General features: G+C 33.1%; 1 protein-coding gene across 11 annotated transcripts in view; it reads left to right on the top strand.

The window, feature by feature from the left end:
• Positions 1 to 1379: 1379 nt before the first annotated feature.
• Positions 1380 to 14759, top strand: part of LOC145972234 (pikachurin) — a 98046-nt gene continuing 84666 nt past the window's right edge. Inside the window, exons 1-3 of one of the 11 annotated variants that reach the window (XM_083100662.1) lie at positions 1380 to 1554; positions 2597 to 2685; positions 5369 to 5711. In XM_083100662.1, coding sequence (XP_082956788.1) covers positions 5594 to 5711 — 118 coding nt within the window. In that variant the 5' untranslated portion in view covers positions 1380 to 1554; positions 2597 to 2685; positions 5369 to 5593. Of the gene's footprint in view, positions 2511 to 2596; positions 2719 to 5368; positions 5712 to 14759 lie in introns of all 11 variants that reach the window. The other 10 variants (XM_083100663.1, XM_083100658.1, XM_083100661.1 and 7 more) reach the window with 10 other exon arrangements.

Raw genomic sequence — 14759 nt, 5'->3', positions numbered from 1 at the left:
ATTTAACATATTTATTATGTAATTATCTGTACGCATAAATTTATTTAAAATCAATTATTTAAAATTTATATAATAATTTAAAATATTAAAATATTTGGTTATAATATATGTAAGTATGAAACGTGTATGATGTATTATTATAGTACTAAATAACATATAATAATTTTAATTAAATGTTTGTAGAAGATTGATGTGAAAGATTCTCGTGCAAGATTGCTTTGAATGCTTTCATAGTTGAATTTTAAAATTGCTTTTTAATCTTTTGTTCTCTCTTTAAGGCAAACTGTTCTTAACTATTAAAAAGTAATTAATCCAGCATACTTTTACTTTGTATACATACATATATTTACACATTTTATATCGCAGAATTTCTGTTGAACTTTCAAATACTCTATATCTAAGCAACTGAATATTCTTATTGAATTCTCTGCCATGTAATGATCAATTTAATATTTAACTAGAATAGTGAAGACACCTAGTGTAACTGGAGCGCACAGGTCTGATGGACCAATCATCTATTTTCATATATTGAAGTAAATGTGTGTTAAAAATAAATTCATTAGACGACAAGTTTTAAGAAAATAGAAACATTTATATAAAATACAAAAAAATATTTTAGACAAAAAATATCAACGAAAACTTTTCATGATTTTTTAAAATTATAATTTTAAGAAATTTAGTCAGATAAAGATCATCTCTTAATTCAAAATATCAATAATAATATCATAGAGTTTTTCGGATATCTTAAATCCAGATTGTTCTAATTAAATTTACAGTTTGTTAAAGGATTAAGCCCACATTAGCTTAAAGATGCAAAAATTAAGATTAAATTCACACTATGACTAAAGATTATTTAATTATTAATTGAGAACTGGCAGGCCATTGAATAATATATTGCGACTGTATTAGTATCTGAACTCTGAATTCCATAATCTCAATCATCGTCTATATTTTAACTTTGATCGACCGAAAATTCCAATTTCCAACGCTCGACTTTAATCTTCACAATAATTTAATACAGAATTTATAATCTCTTGAATGCGTATCAGATAATTTGTAGTCCCCAATTTTTATCATTTCCACGAATGCGAGGATATCACTCAAGGTGCGCGGACATATTCCTGGCTCGCCTGTTTGCGTACAATTTCGCACCCCCGACGGTACATCCCTGGACGTTCTCTCGCGCACCCTCGATCGGAAAGCACGCATTTCGAAGCGGAATGTTTTCGAGGGGGTTAGTAACGCACGCGACGGCTCGGGCAAAAAAATGGCGGCGGCCGATCGAAGGCGGTGGTGGTAGCGGTGGTGGTGGTGGCGGCGACGGCGGCGTCCTTCGGCGGCGCCACCGTCGAACTACCCCCGCAGTTCGATTGGAGACACCGGCCGGCACCGACGGCCGTCGCGACGCTCCGCGGCGCGTGTGTGCGTTGGTTCGTGCTTTCGCATCGTTCACGTAAAGATACGGGAGTAAAAGGGGATAATAAGAGGAGAGAGATTCGTCTGCGGCGAGAGAGAAAGAGAGAGAGAGAGAGAGAGAAGCGCGTTGTGCGACAGGTACAAGGACGATCGCCGGGCTTTACCGGCGCGACGCGTATCCAGTGGCGATCGAGACGAGGGGGTTGCGCCGCGAATTCCCTACGAGAAAAACCCGGGGATCTAGTGGCATCCGTGAAACGGTCTTCGATTCTCAGCCGCCTGGATTCCCGCCTCGAATCGAGGCGCGGAAGGGTAACGTTTTCCCGAAGGGCAACGCGTCGCGACGCTTTTTCTCTTATTGATTCAGCCCTTTGGTTCGCGGCCCGTGGCGCGATCGCTCGATAAGTTGCGTGTTCGCTCGCACGCACCGTGAGACGTGTACTTTCGGCGCCGAGTCGCGCCAAGTTTGGCCGCCTATCGATCAGAAATTACTCCTCACGAATGATTAATCGTTTTCCTCGCGCGATAAATATTGTCTCGTTCTCTTCGGAGTCGCTTGCTTGTTGCTTACGTTACACGCTACGGCCTATTGAGAGCCGATCTTTCCTAAGAAACAAATTTTATGCTTAGTTGTGTAGATTATTCGGTGGGTAATTCTTGGATATATTAGTAATAAAAATTAATTTTTTGATTAAATAATATTTTATACACATATTCTGGTATACGATACAAATCAACATTTGTTTTTAGCCAAAAAAAAAAATATTTAACACGTTTATTTTCCGTGCAATTTTCGAGATATAAATTATTAGAGAAAAAATTTCATCAGCAATTATTTTTATCGAAATTTTTCTAGCAATTTGTCAATTATTCTGAAAAATCACCGTGTATTGCAATATAATCGGTATTGAACACTATTTCTTCAAATTATATGAGCAATATACAATGATTTTTATCATCAGGCATGATTTGAATATTCAATGGCGCAAATAATGGAAAATTTAGAGTTCGCGAATATTTACTCCCAATCAAATTGCGACACGAAATGGCTTTAAGCTACGGATCGAATGACGTTGAACCGTCAGTTTGTTAAGGTTTGAAATCTGTTTGTTATCAACGCCGCCGGATAATGGTACAATGGTGCAACTTGATTCTCCCTTTGTCACATTGTATTTTGCAGCTGGCTGTGAATAGTATCGCGCAAAAAAAAGCTGTTCTGGGATTCTCGACGGACTGTATTGCGCAAATACTAAATTATTACGAGCTGTGGTAAATGTAAAGCCATCTCTCCATATCACGCATGTAATTATTGTATTTTGCGTCCATTAAACGGCAGTGTACATTAATTCGTAAAAGATTACGATCTAACTTTAATATTACAAAAAACGAGAAATTTCTCTCTCTTTCTCTCTGTCTCTGAAACATACATTTCTAAAATATATTTTATCATTGACTGTTGTATTTAATTATCGCACAACGACTTTGTCATATTCAATATTTATATTTATGAGATGTTTGACATTTAATTACGATCTCATTAAATACAATATCAGCTTATGTCAGAAAATTGTTGATTTAATTTTACATGCATTATTTTGTATTCTACATAAAATCCACATACATACATATACTCGGCATATTATATGTTAATGTTTGATTTATAATTGCTAATTTAATTTGTCATGATTCATCTTACATAAATAGAGATACGTATTAGTAATACATAGTACAATAAGTTATTAAATAAATTTTCATCAATCACACATAATAAATAACATTTAATGATATCCATCGCGAGGTAATTTATTTTGTAGAATATAAATTCATGCATTTAATATATGAATAATAAATGTTATAATATTCACAATCACACATTAAAAACAAATCAGGGAAAATAACAACTTTTGAAACAAAAAAAAATAATATCTTTTAACACATAGAAATGTTTAAATTATATTACATATCGTGCAAATGTATGTAGTCTGATAGACAATTTTTTAAATAAAATTTCTATCACTCGTTTTGCAAATATAATGGTTTTCATAATTTTGCTATCTTGTATGTGATTGTACAAAATACAAAATAATTGATTTAATTGATAAAATTACAGAAAATTAGCGAATCTAATTTTTTTATATTCTCAATTCTTTGAAGATTTAAATTTTCTTATTTCAATCACAGCTTTTCAAGAAGGAAGATTTAATTCGTGCCATTTTTGATCTCACGGGTTCAAAATTAATAATACCAAATAGAGAAAAAAATGTGAGAAATAAATCACATTTTTGCCATATATTCGTAAAATATCGGAGTGCAACGCGATAGATATAAACGACGCGTTTTAGCTGCGACTGCTGCAGCTTACATCGCGTGACCCGGGAATGGAAATTTCGGCCACCAGGCTCTGCCAGGGTAATCTTATCTGCTGCAACTTCGTGACATCACCCAGTGACTTAAGCTGAAACGTCAACTATCGACTACGACAGTCGATATCGAGCTTCAGGTCTACCTCGATTCATGTCGAAATTTTAAGGCCTTATATAGAAACGATGTGGCTTGCCTGATATGATCGACAAACCGATTGCTTAACTTTTTCGCGAATTATATGAGCCACAAGGAAAAGCTTGTAACGATTTTCATTCGCTTTTTCTTTTTAAACTTTACGTTGCGAAAATAATGTGCTTTTCTTACACAGTACGTAATAAACTCTTCTGTTTTTTCTTTCTTCTTTTTATTATTTTTCTTTATTATAAAAGTTTTTCTAATTTAGATAAAACGTCGTAAGAAAAGCGTGAGAAATTAAAACGGCGCACACAAAACAACGATAAAAATAACGTATATAGTGCGGAGAATTCCTTTTATCGACCTTATGCACCTTAAACTAAATGCAATCTAAATTGATACAGTCTCGTCGAGATAAAAATTTATACGCGATATTAACGTAACCTCTATATATTTCTACACAATAACAAGATCACCTGCTCCAATAATATCTCTGCAAATTTAATTTTAATCACAGTACGCGGTGCATTTTTGTTTCTATTACAGCCACGCTTTGCATACTCGTACCTGACAATGTAACGATTTAGTAGAACAGAAGCCCGACAACAAGCAAAAACCTAATTCGAGACGCGTTAACATTCGCGAGTCTGCGTGTCGGCGAACCCGAGCGTTAATCCGACTGTTGCAGTAATGTATCTTGCATTTTCCGCGACGCAAACATCTTGTTGGGTGTCCGCGAGACGTCTCGGGGATTTTCCCGGAAGAAAACGCGATTTATATCCTATCCCCTTTTGCTTCGTGAATTTTGTAAGAAAAAAAGGACGGGGAAAAAGAGGAAGGGCGGGAGAAAGAAAGAGAGAACGAGGCGAAAACAACCTCTTTGTGCGAGCCCGCGGGAAATATGCATGCACGCATTGATATGCATACGGTGTGAAGTAAATTTGCATCGGGTATCGCGCGAAAATAGAGATCTATCATTTGCCATGATATAACGAGTATAGTAAACGCCGCGGATACTTTGTTACGCGCTATTTGCAACTGAATCGACTCGATCTGTATCAATTGACTTTAGCAGAAATGCGAGTGATAATGATCGTCACAAGAGCTAATCATGATAGATAACTAAATTTATATTTCATAAAGTTACGTGGAATTATTAAAAACTTTTACAATTTTCTAGATATCTATATTTTTCTCTCTCATTAGTATCTGAACCTTATTATCGGGTTTACTCGTTTTAGAAGCTATTTAAAAAGTCGTATACGCAGAAGAAGGAGAGAGTATTGTTTTTATAAAAGTTTCTCGAATAATGTTCATAATATGATTGTTGAAAACATGAGATCATTTTTATAAAATTTATAAAAATTATCCAAAAAGGAAAGACATTATTTTCCTTGGAATTTTAATTTGATATCGTTATAGATTTTTCAGTTATTGATTTTTTCGTTCACAGAGTGTCATCAGGGCTCGCGTGATCGATCATCGCGTTGTGAAGAGTGTCTCGGGCCGGTGTACCTCGAATCTAGTCTGGTGCTAATAATCGGGAATAATTAGTGATATAACGGATTAAGATAGAGTGCCTCGCGTGTGTCGCGTGGTGATCGACAGGATTCCGCTGGAGCATGCGACAGTAAGGACTTATCAAGCCCAGCGACACGTGCATGTTTATCGCCGGACGATGGCTGGACTACGCTACGTTTCCCGGCTCTTCGTCATCCTGGAATACCTGTCGGTCGTTCTGGTGCTCGCCCAGAACCCTGTGGAGGACAAGACCACCTTCGAGGCCGCTTTCCAAGGCAAGCACTCCCTTCTATTTGTGTCCCCACTCCTGGGATTTATGAACTCTTTCGTAGATGCCGTTACGTATGATATATTGTTGGCCTGACTTTTGTTACAATCGGTAGTATATTACTGCGAAAGAAAAAGCTACGAATCATCTTGCATGAGACTGATACGTAACATTGTGTGCTTTTAATATACGACCGTCGTTATTTAACAATGAATTTCACGTTATGACAGAAACGATCAATTCTCCATTATTTATCATACGTATTTTGATATGTGTATTTCGTAATTCAAGTTACTTAATTTTTATTATAATTGAGATTGAGCCAATAAATTGTATTTGCACCACAGAAAAAGAATTTTAGAACTGCTTGTATTTGTAAAAATAATCCGTTTTAAATTAGTTTTTGAATCGATTGTTTTCTTAATTCATAGATGCTTTTAAATTTATCTTTGATATAATTTTATTTAAGATCATGCATGCATTGCATTTATGTACTTGCAAGTAAAGTTGCAGTATTATATAAGACTCGACACGTAGAACAATAATAAGCTTTTATTTTAGAAAAGTATAATTTAAATCTACTATATTTTTCTTGGTTTTTTATTTTACAACATCTCCTGGTTCATAATAATTTCTTGCGGAAAATATTGCACACAATAGAAAGTTATTAAACTCATTGAAAGTGAAAAAATATATATTGCATGCAATATAGGTACATGGTCGAATGAAATATGAAGTGAAAAATATATATCAAAGATAAAATAATTTTCTTTTCATGTATACCTATTGTTAGTTAACAATGAATCTGGAAATTATTAATACTTTCTTATTTATGTAGCGGGAATTATTTATTATATAACATTATTATATAATTAAATTATGTAATTATATAATTGTATGTTATGTAATTATATAATTAAGTTATGTTATTATATATTTATAATTATGTAATTAAATTTACAAAATTGATAGACTGTACTATAACCATTACGTTAAAAACATTTCAAGACTATTTAATTTGGATGAGAAATGTAGTCCAGAAATTTTTATATCACACTCATAGTTCAAGTCTAAAATCCTCAGGCCGATAATTATTTTCTTAGATACTAGATAGCTTTTTGCTTCGATGCAATTTTTCTTCATCGTAAAATGATCATAGTGTGCTACTACAAAGTATATCAAGATGTACCAGGCTATATCTCCTACTCCGACCCATCTTCCACTTAAGATTTCTTTGACCAATTTGAAATCGATTACTCTTTAATAAAAGCATTGAGAGACCAATAATTTTTAGTTGTAAGATAAGCTATCACAAGAGGAAGACACAGAAAGAGAAAGAGAGCAAATTAAGTATTTTTAGCTAATTAAATTTTAATGAAGCAAATAAATAAAATCTTGGAATAAAAATATTTTTATATAAATTTCTAATGAAATTTTTAAATAAAAATATTATGAAATTATCTTTTCACATATTTATACATATTTCTTTTTTGTTTTCTTGAATCTACCTGGAAATTATTAATATAAAAATATTGTTATTTTATATGCATTAATCTAATAATCTAATAATTAGATTAGCACAAATTTAAATTTAATGAAAATGTATCGATAGCATAAAAAATATCAATTAAAAAGTTTATCCATGTAAATTAAAAAAATTATTAAAATTCTTTTATAAAAAGAGTTTACTAAATAAAAGTTTAATAAATCAACATTACATTTCTTCTAAGCATTTCAGTAAATCTTGACTAAAGATGTGAAAAAACTTTCAATTAAAAAAGAAAAAAAGTGAAAATTACTTTACTGATTGTGAGCAACAAGTTTTTAATGCACTTTTTTGTACCTTGCGACTTTTATAGACTTTAGTAACACAATTCACTATTTATAAGAATTATAGACAACTTTCTATTATTTTATCTTACATTGGAAGTAAACGTGCCTTTGAAAAAATTACATTGTCAAATAGAAAAAAAATAATTGTCATTAATAGTTGCTACTTTTCGTTGAAATAGTCAATTTCGAATGTGCCACTTTAAATAATTAAATTTTTGAAATACATTTCTCGTATATCGAAAATTCATATCTCGACAGTTGAAAAGTTGACGACAAAAGTTCCTCTCGACGAGAGAAATTTCTGTGCGAAATAAAGGAAATCCCGGCGTTCCTTTGTTATTTTGAAAAAAAATTTCGCAGGTTTATGTCCATTTGCGATGCTCGTTCTTCTCAACGAAGCGGACGGAATAATTTTTGAAGAATTATCTCGTGCGCAACAGTAGCTAAGCTCTATGACGCGACGAGGGTGAAATTCGCACGAGCGAGCGAAAAAAAAAAAGGGCCGAGTCGGCGAGATATTTCGCGCGAGTCAGAGAAATATCTGTTGGCGCCCGCGCGACTGTATCTAGTTAATTGTAGTCTTCGTATCGATCCTCTCTCTCTTTCTCTCTCTCAAGGAAGAGCGCGAGGGTGGGATCGAGTCGCATGATAATGTTCACAATTTTCAAGCTGCCGTGTGCAAACACTTTCGACCGCTCGTTGTCGCCGCAGCCCGACGACGACGACTGGCTTTTGCTTTCACAGCGCCCGTGCATTTGAATATTCAAAATACTCCGAGAATGTGGTAATGCCTTTCGACGATGTGTCAATATGTATGCGCCTACTTGCGAGCCAAACTGCGATAGCGCTAATCGCGTTAACATGCGATCAACGACGACAACTTAATATGCTTGCGCTTTCAATTAACGCGACCCGTGTTCGCTTTGTTGCACGTCAAATATTGACGCTCATTTCGCTATACAATTGCATTAAAAGAAGAATTAAAGAAGCCGATATAACGTTAACGATCTGTCGAGCACAATGAATTATGCGACTGAATTAGTGTATTATATATTTTTAAAAAAAGATAATATAAGGATGTTTTTTAATAAGTGCGAAAAGTTTTAAGAGATGATTCTTTATCGAAAATTAAGGACGGTTTTTCATATAAACATATATCTACATTCCTTCCTGTGGAGTTACACTCCTCCAAAAATGGGAGTAAAAATTAGGTTTTTATTTTTTTCTCAAATTTGGAACAAGTTAAAGAAATGAAATTAGGTGGATATATTTTCTACTAGTAAAAAGGTTACTTATTAATATTTTTTTCAGCTTCTCGTATTGTTATAAGGAGATGAAACTACCTATTCAATTTTTTATTAGAACTTTTTAATGGACCGGAATATGATCATCTAAAAATATGCATTAAAAAGTTTGATTTATTTAGAAACTTTTTTATTTCTTTTATTTTTTTCATAAAATCAGTAGTTTTCAAGAAAAAAAATAAAATACGTTATCGCATAGCACGATGCTAAATAGCATAGGTTTCGAATTACGAGAAGTTAAATTTTAAAATAAAAATAAAATTAGAATAAATGTTGGAAAAATTGGGACAAAAACAAAATTATAATAAAAACCTAAAAACCTAAAAAATAAAAACCTAATTTTTACTCCCATTTTTGGAGGAGTGTAACTCCACAGGAAAGAATGTAGGAGTACATGTTTATATGAAAACCCTTCCCCCTCAATTTTCGACAAAGAATCATCTCCTAAAATTTTTCGCACTTATTAAAAAACACCTTGTATACATATTTTTTTTCACAAATGCATCTAATATAAATCATTTGAATATTCAACTTTTAAGAAAAGAATTGGATGAATAATTGACAGTTTAATGAACCAATTGTTGGGAAACGATCATCGAAATGAGATCGTTCCGTGCAAAATGCAGCATATCGCGTAATGTATTCCCGCGATATTGCAGCGACGCGAAACATGTTGATCCGGCAGTAGAAACAACGGTGTATTGGACTATGCGCGTTAAATTGAATTATATGTGACTCGTTGAAATGAATTGAATTCCAGTAAAGACCGGGGTTATTCCGCACGATACGTGTTCGGTGCGGATTCGTTGCGGCCACATAAGTATTTATGCAACATTTACGATCGATTAATGCGCGGAGCCGCACGAGAGAATCGATACACCCGCCAAAAACCATTAGAGCTTTATATTTCCGCCATTTTCTCCGATCGACATTGGCCGATATGCCGTATTGTCGCGAGCTGCTCCCTCCTCCATCTCCACCTGCCAATATCCCGATGGCAATAACGCGAATAATGTCGACGTGATTTTTCATCGCGCATGAATGCGGATATGTCAACACCATAACGTGAAACAGAATGACTTTCATTAATTTCATATATGGCAATCAGCGGCCGTATTTCATATTAGATGAAACTGATAATTGTGTGCATGAGCGACCGAGTGTAACTGACGTCTCGAATGCAACTCAAATTAAATGATTTCGAACACAGTTGCATTCTTAAATTCTTAATTTTCAATTCCCGGTTTTCAATACTCAATTCAAATATATGTACTTAGTGTATATTTTTAGCTTTAAATAATTATCGACCTGTGTAAAAATTGACATTTCGTAAATTTAGAAAATTTTATAGTTTGACAATATGACTTAAAACAACCTAAATAATTAATGTTACATATATTATTTGTAATATTGGAATTTCTCTATTGGAAAGAGAATTCTGAACTTTTTGAATGTGTTAAATACTTTATATCTCTCGAGAAAAACTATACATTTATAAATTAATTCGTCATTTAAAATTCGAAATAAAACAACAAACAAGTTTAAAAAAAAAAATACAAAAAAAGCATTCCACTTTTGTCGTGAAAAATATATCTCCGCGTGCGTATGAAAAATTATTAAACTTTCTAAATTATGAAGCACGCAGCAAATAGTATATTGCAATTTTAATAATTCACACGGTACACGACTGTTCATAATCGTTCATATGCGCACCATGAAATGTTTGAGCTTTGTGTTTTCATCCACAATCGTTAAACATGATTCGTGCGCCCAAAGGGGTATTCGCGCATAATTGGCGTGTGTAACCGCTGCTATTCTCAGAAAGTTCACCCTGCTATTCATTCACCTAAAGGGCACCAAACGCCTGCTATATTAATCGCTCGCTATCCATTAGCAAATGGGCCCAGCGTGCGGCTGTTGGGGCCGCAGAGGGAGAATGCATGTGTGAGCTCGTGTTTCATTAATATTAACGCATCCTTTCGACAGTGCGTTATGCAATTCACGCGTAAACCGTATATCGCGCATAAACTACTTGTTTAACGCATCGCAAGTCGTTAAAAATCGTACCGGAAAATTTGAAGCGCGCGATAACGTCAAGATCGATTAAAAGGTCGCGCGCGCGCGCGCTTGCAAGATGAAAGCGATGGATATCGAGGATAATAAGTATACCAATTTGTTCATAACTTGAAGATTGGCCGATTAAGAAGCACGAGTGACTGGGCTTGCAGATGAACGACTAAAGCTTTAAAGGGAATAATCTTTACGTCAGATGAAGAATTGCGCAAGTGCAAACGATAAAGCTTATTAAGAATTAAATAACTTCCATACGATGACATTTCTGGGACACGAGAAGAGTCTGATGGAATTTAAATCAATTATATTCTCCATGTTATTATCAAATAATTGTGTTAGTTATCAAAGAGTTGCTTTTTGCGTAAAATTCAATTGTACCAATTCCATATATTAATATACATATTAATAAGAATTTGCAATGAATCTTTTCGTATCGCCAAGTTATTTTTGCTCTTTCATCGCTAAAGAAAATATTTGGAAATATTTACATTGCATAACTGTTATTACTATTTAAAATTATAAAAATTTAATTGATTTCTTTATCTGTGAACTAGATAACATGTGTGTTTGTATATACATGTCACGCGAATCCAGTCGCTTATTAAGAATTTAGTATTTTCATCGCGAAGAAGATTGCATTAAAATCCTTTGTCAACTTTATGCATAACATCATTTTATTGATAATATCATTTATGTACTAAATTATTTAGTAATAAATTGTGTGGAATATATCGCATGTCCCAGAAGATTTACCTGTTTATATTTTAGAAATTAGTATATCCGACTAAGAGAGAGAAAGAAATAATAAAGCAAAATCTATATTCATCATTTAAAATATCATTTAAAAAACAGTCCTCTCATATTACATTAATCAATAACTCATACAATTATATTTCTCTTTTACATCATCAATTTAATTCCATTCAAGTAAATACACGCGCACTATATCTTTATTATTTTTAAATTATTAACAGAGTTTTACTCGTACTAAAACATATATTTTAGAAATTATACGTACTAAATAATACGTACTAAAAACATTTTTTTCTACAAATTATTAGCTTATAAAAAAATATAATGTATAAAACATCATATATTTTTTAAATTTATTTTCTATCAGATGTTTTTCATTTTTATATTCCGTATTTTTCCAACGGATATACACATGCAGCATAGCGATTATATTAATATAAAAAAGGAGAAAAATAGGTGAACGATATTATTTGAATTATTCGAAAGAGATTTAAATAACTCATTTTACTGAGAGGCATAGGATATTGATTACCGGCATTTTGTGATATTATACTTTTGTTTTTTTTCTTTCTTGTTATTCACGCATTTTGTAATTCCCAGTCACGCATGTTACCAGCTCAATATGTTACATAGGTAACATATGTTTACATGATATTCAATAAAAAAATCGCCCAATAAATGCGAATAAAATAAAATCGGCCAATAAAAGCAAATAAAATAAAAAATACGATGAGAATAATATTTGTAGAAAGTAATATTTTGACGAAAGATCTTTTTCTCTCTTCTTGATAAATATCCGGACTTATAATACGTCCTATAATTTCTTTCGACAAATGCCTTCAATAAGGGCATAAGATATCTATCTTACCTGGTATACGTTAGCAATTACATTATCTACGCATGACTGTTAGCAGCGACATACGGACGTTTATACATATGTCTTGTGGCATTGTAGGCAATGTACCCGCGTCGCGTCGCCCCTCGAATCAAACTAGGAGCTACATTGTACTTAGGATCATACATACAACACAATTCACGCGGCTTGTATATGTGCAGCGCACAGTAGAATCACAGTTTGCATATATATCAGTCTGGATGCACATGTACCACACGAGCAGTCCATTCGCTTGCACCTTCATACGGATGGCTCACAAAAGGCGCAAACACTAACCGAAGAATTCTATTTTAGAAGGCACTTGAACCCAATTTTTCAATCAGTTTATTTTCTCCCGATCATTTTTCGAGCAAAAAATAAAATTTGATTTAATGACTTTTAGATGCAAACGAATGAAAAAAATAATTCTCTCATTAACTTTGAACAAAAACATTATTTTAGCGAAATGTTAGTTTTGTAAATATGAAAATTGCATGAAAAAGTCGATTATTAAATACAAAATACAATGTTGCAAAATGTGGAATGATGTCCATGTAGTAACTGCAATAAAATATGAAATGTTTGTTTCATTCTTTTCATGCGTATGTACTTATCCATGCGTATACCATTAACTATCGTCATTTAATTTTGCAAACAACACAATTTCCAACCATTTCGTTCGTATGTCAATATTCATATGTGTTTTATTTACCCATTGCATGATGTTTTAGATTCTGTATTTCATACGAAAATCCGAGTAATGAAAACTTGGGAGTATTTCGGCAAAGTTGTGTAATTATTCGATTATGTGATAAATCCTGGTAATCAAACATCAATCTCTCCTAAGTTTATTGGCTCTTTTTTAATCACAGTATATGCCATTCATTCTTAAAATTTAATTTATCAAAAGAATATCGCGTAATAATAACTAAAATTAATAAAAAAATGATGAGTACAATGATACGTGCACAAATAAATATTTTAATTTAAAAAATTTGATTTTTCACATTATAAAAAAAATAAAGAGCAGGTTAGACATAACAATACTAATATTAAAGTCTCAGTTTAGATTTAGTTTCTTTAATTAATAGTCATATGTAATGTACGAGTATCTAAACAATCAAGGAAATAAAATTTCTTTATTATATTCTACGAAATATCGCATAACCGATTTTATTACGATTTTATTGCCCGGTGCATGAACGAGTCAAGTGCAACGGAATATACATACATATATATATATATATATATATATATATATATATATATATATATATATATATGCTTTGCAGTAGTGCATGAAAATAATGTCGGTTTTTCCCACGCGTCCAGTTTTTCGTAAAGAGTACACACGACCGAGTCGGATATTGGAATTTTCAATGGTCGTCCTGCGCCATAGGGGGTGGAACGACATGATGCATCGAGATGCAACGAGCCGCGTGATTCATCACGGGATGCAGCGCGATGCAAGTTCGTCATGCATGCGTCGTTGCGTATTCAACAACGGATTCCACTTCTTCCAGTGTTATTCTTGTCCGCGTTATGTTTTATTAATCCGTTTCGTATGCAGATGAAACGTCTAATTTCGCATCCGTCAATCTCTCTTTTTTTTCATGCGTGATTTTCTACTGCTCTATTATGACACGTAAAACGCGAGACATTGGGTACATCTATGTGAATATTGTGCTTTAACTTTTATAGTGTGCAACTAAGAACAAATAAATGTAAAATTATTATAAACTATAAATGATTCAAGATATATTAGTGATATTTTTTATCTTAAAGTCCCATGACAATAATTTTTACAAAACATTGTATCTTTTATGTCTACGAACGAAATTATACCTATCAATCGAAATTATATTTATCATTTTCTGATGTGTGTGAAGTTAGCATCTCAAGTCTCAGCATCTCACAAATAAACGTCAGATTTTGTTGCATCCAGTATAGTTCTACAGTTCCTGATAGGTTTTAACAATAGTTCCGTCGAATTAATTATAAATATTTAACTTTTAAAAAATGAGATGCCAACTTCCGAAAACATCCAACAGCATCTCATCATATTTCAAATATCTGATCACAAAGCAGTAATATTCCGCAGAGTTCTATCGCCTACGCACATTCTGTCAATAGTTCTGACGATTAAACTTCGTAGAAAATAATTTGTCATCACAAAACATATTTACGCGTACAGGGGTGAGATGCTGGTCGTAAATCA

The sequence above is a fragment of the Camponotus vicinus genome, unplaced genomic scaffold (assembly GCF_025532165.1).
Source record: "Camponotus vicinus isolate PSW18456_S1 unplaced genomic scaffold, iyCamVici1.0 SCAF_5, whole genome shotgun sequence".
In the NCBI taxonomy this organism is placed as follows: domain Eukaryota; kingdom Metazoa; phylum Arthropoda; class Insecta; order Hymenoptera; family Formicidae; genus Camponotus; species Camponotus vicinus.
Note: the sequence above shows the minus strand (reverse complement) of the source record. Positions and strands in the feature narration are given on the sequence as shown.